Genomic DNA, 3,289 nt, shown 5'->3' with positions numbered 1-3,289 from the left:
TAAAGTCTAAAGCATTATCTGATGATTGAATAATTTGACATATTTCGTTATAAATCACAGTTCACCACAATCTGCTATTACAACAGATACACTTGTCTTCCCATTACTTGACCCGAATCTCTCCATGCTGGCTACTACATCTGCTCCAGAAACTATCTGAAAAGAAAGAGTTAATTGCTTAAATATCGGAAATATAAATGGAAATTCGTTTATTGAATTTCCATTTTTTTTACGAATATAACGAGAGAATATTATAAAGAACCAAATTTGAAAAGATAGAACTATGAATTAAATGAAAAGGTTATTGTCAACCATTAATTAGTCGATAAACATTGTTTCAAAGAATTAGGACTCTAATACGGCATATTTTCTCTTATTAAAAGAAACATATTAGTGCCAGACAATAGCTTTGAACAATTATATTATTATAACCCATCTTAGACCCGAAAATTTAGTGTAACAGTTAATTATTTTCGGAACACGTCTGGGTATACAACATTTATTTATTATTGTAATATTATTTAAATACATTTCACCATTTTTTTATTCATTATATCAGATATAAGACAAACAATATAAAAATAAAATTGTGCTCTTATATACTCTCATTTTAGGAAAAAAAGAATAAACTTACCTTCCCAAATACAACATGTCTTCCATCTAACCAAGGACATGGGATGGTGGTAATGAAGAACTGAGAAGAATTAGTATTTGGTCCAGAATTTGCCATTGACAAAAGACCAGCAGAATTATGTTTAAGAATAAAGTTTTCATCGTCAAAATAAGGGCCATATATTGATTCACCTCCACTAAATCCAATTTCTGAATAAGAAATATCACCTCCTTGACACATGAATTCTGGTATAATTCTGTGAAACCTGGAACCCTTATAGTGTAGATTTACTCCATTTTTGCTTATTCCTTTTTCTCCTGTACATAATGCTCTAAAGTTTTCGGATGTAATGGGGACAATATCGGAAAACAGTTCAAATACTACTCTCCCTGTTGGAGTTCCACCAATTGCAATATCAAAAAATACTTGCGTATTTTTTTTGACCTTAAATCTAATCACATCCGAATTCCCATCATCAGATCCAGGAGAAAAATCATTCGGTGCTTTGATTCCTATATGTTCCATAATATTTACAGCATTGTATTATATTTACATCTACGTTTGAACCATTTGTTTGTGCTTAATTTGCCGCCAAAAAGCCATCATAAAACTACAATCATCACTAGATAAGAAATTAAATGTTCCTTGGATGAATAAAATGAGTGTATATAAGTTGATAATGAGATTAATTTAATTTAAAGTCAATCAGTTAATTATTATCTTATTCTATTTTTGTTTCTATTTATGTTTGTGTACAAATATATTTACTACTAGTGAGAAACATAACAAAAACAAGTGACATATAAATAGAGAAATTTATCATAGTTCTTACATCACACACAAATAAAAGTATACAAGTTGTGTTTAAAATTCATTATTTCAGACTTAATTAGAAAAATTCACAAGTTCGTTTCTTGTTAATCTAAGTAATGGAAGAGAATAGCTGGCGCATATTACGAAAAGCATACCCGCTAACAATGCCGCGTTTTGCGCGGTTGCGCGGGTTTCTGCCAAAATAAATAAAGGGATATTTCAAAATTAATAGTGGCTTGATAAAATAATGATGGGAAAAAATAGAGTAAAATATTTACATAAAAATAAAAGAATATACATTTATTTGTTAGGTTAATATAACAAAAAATAAAAAGTAACGAATAAAATTTACGAAAATACGACTATTATTATTGCCGTTGGACGTATTTCTTTTTTTAGGTTAGCTTCCATTTTGTGATATTAACAATATATTGCATAAAACGACGAACGCACAGAGGGTTGTTAAATAAATACCGGTGGAAATCAAAGAAATATATATATTTGTCCAATTATAAAAGGTCTCTAGTAAAGTGTTACTGTTGATTTGAATATATACGGGACTAGTGGTAATCAATTCTCTCGCTGTCTAGTATAGGTAAAAATGGAGCTATTAACATTTAATTTAAAGGATGGTTACCTCGAGGCTATGGTGAGAGGATATAGATCAGGTTTTGTAACAATGGACGAATATCACTTAATAGGACAAGCGGAGACATTGGAAGATATGAGAACTGCTCTAGAAGAGACTGACTATGGTACATTTATGCAGGACGAACCGTTACCACTTTCAGTGAATGCAATAACACAGAAATGTAGAGAAAAATTTGCATTAGAGTTTAGAATGTTGCAGTCTCAGGCGTATGAACCGTTGGGTCGTTTTCTGGATTACATAACATATGAAAAAATGATCGACAATGTGGTGAGTTTAATTCAAGGTGCAATGAATAAGAAACCGGCAGAAGAGTTATTGTCTCGCTTGGATCCAATAGGGTACTTTCCGGAAATAAAGGCTTTTGTAACCTTGGATCTTTCATCTTCACTTGATGAGTTGTATAAATCTATTTTAATAGAAACGCCAATAGGCCCTTATTTTGATGAATTCCTTTCGGCAAATGGTGAGCAGGACGACTTTGCTTCAATATTAAGAGAGATGGATCTAGAGATATTGAGGAGTTCACTGAAAAAATCTTGGTTGGAAGACTTTTACAGGTTTTGTCAAACATTGAATCCTACATCAGCTCAAGTTATGAGTCATGTACTTAAGTGCGAGGCAGATTTTAGACTTCTTGCTATTACTCTTAACTCCCTTAATTTTAACTTTTCAAGTGCCTCCACATTATATCCTAATTTTGGTTATTTGTACCCAGAAGGTACAGAGCAAATTAGGAAGGCCTGGAATGACACTAGGGTGAGGGCCGCTCTCGAATCTTATCCTAAATACAGTGCACTTTACGACGAGTGCAAGGCATTTTATGTTAATGAAACAGCTAACGATTTTGGCATTTCTGACGATACAAATGATAATGATCAAAAAGAGAAGAGGGGGGTCCATAAGAGTTTGGCTGACAGACAGTTTAAAAGTTTAGAAGACTTGCTTTATGCAGAGATCGTCTCAATGTGTGAGCTCGTTTTCGATCAGCAAATGAATTATGGCGTATTTTATGCTTGGGCAAGGCTCAAGGAACAAGAGATTAGAAATTTAACATGGATAGCTGAAATGATTCTTATGAAAAGAAAAGACCAGGTTGATGCTATTGTACCTATATTCGCACCGCGTTCAAGGTAAATTAGTAACGAAACATAAATTTAGTATCAACCACGAATGTTAACAATTCCTTATATTATTATTTTTACCACACTAAA

The 3,289-nt window shown here is 32.3% G+C and overlaps 2 protein-coding genes across 2 annotated transcripts; one reads left to right on the top strand and one right to left on the bottom strand.

Moving 5' to 3' along the window:
* Window positions 1–610: 610 nt before the first annotated feature.
* FG386_000266 (uncharacterized protein) lies at window positions 611–1,138 on the bottom strand (the record flags this gene model as incomplete). The annotated part of the gene is made up of 1 exon (XM_067339609.1): window positions 611–1,138. One exon carries the CDS (start codon window positions 1,136–1,138, stop codon window positions 611–613), a length of 528 nt encoding a protein of 175 aa, XP_067199078.1.
* An 889-nt stretch (window positions 1,139–2,027) lies between these two features.
* On the top strand, window positions 2,028–3,212 carry FG386_000265 (vacuolar ATP synthase subunit d; the record flags this gene model as incomplete). The annotated part of the gene is made up of 1 exon (XM_067339608.1): window positions 2,028–3,212. The coding sequence occupies one exon, from the start codon at window positions 2,028–2,030 to the stop codon at window positions 3,210–3,212; it is 1,185 nt and encodes a 394-aa protein (XP_067199077.1).
* Window positions 3,213–3,289: the final 77 nt, after the last annotated feature.

The sequence above is a fragment of the Cryptosporidium ryanae genome (genome assembly GCF_009792415.1).
Source record: "Cryptosporidium ryanae isolate 45019 chromosome Unknown contig_124, whole genome shotgun sequence".
Lineage (NCBI taxonomy): Eukaryota > Apicomplexa > Conoidasida > Eucoccidiorida > Cryptosporidiidae > Cryptosporidium > Cryptosporidium ryanae.
This window is presented reverse-complemented; position numbering and strand designations above follow the sequence as displayed.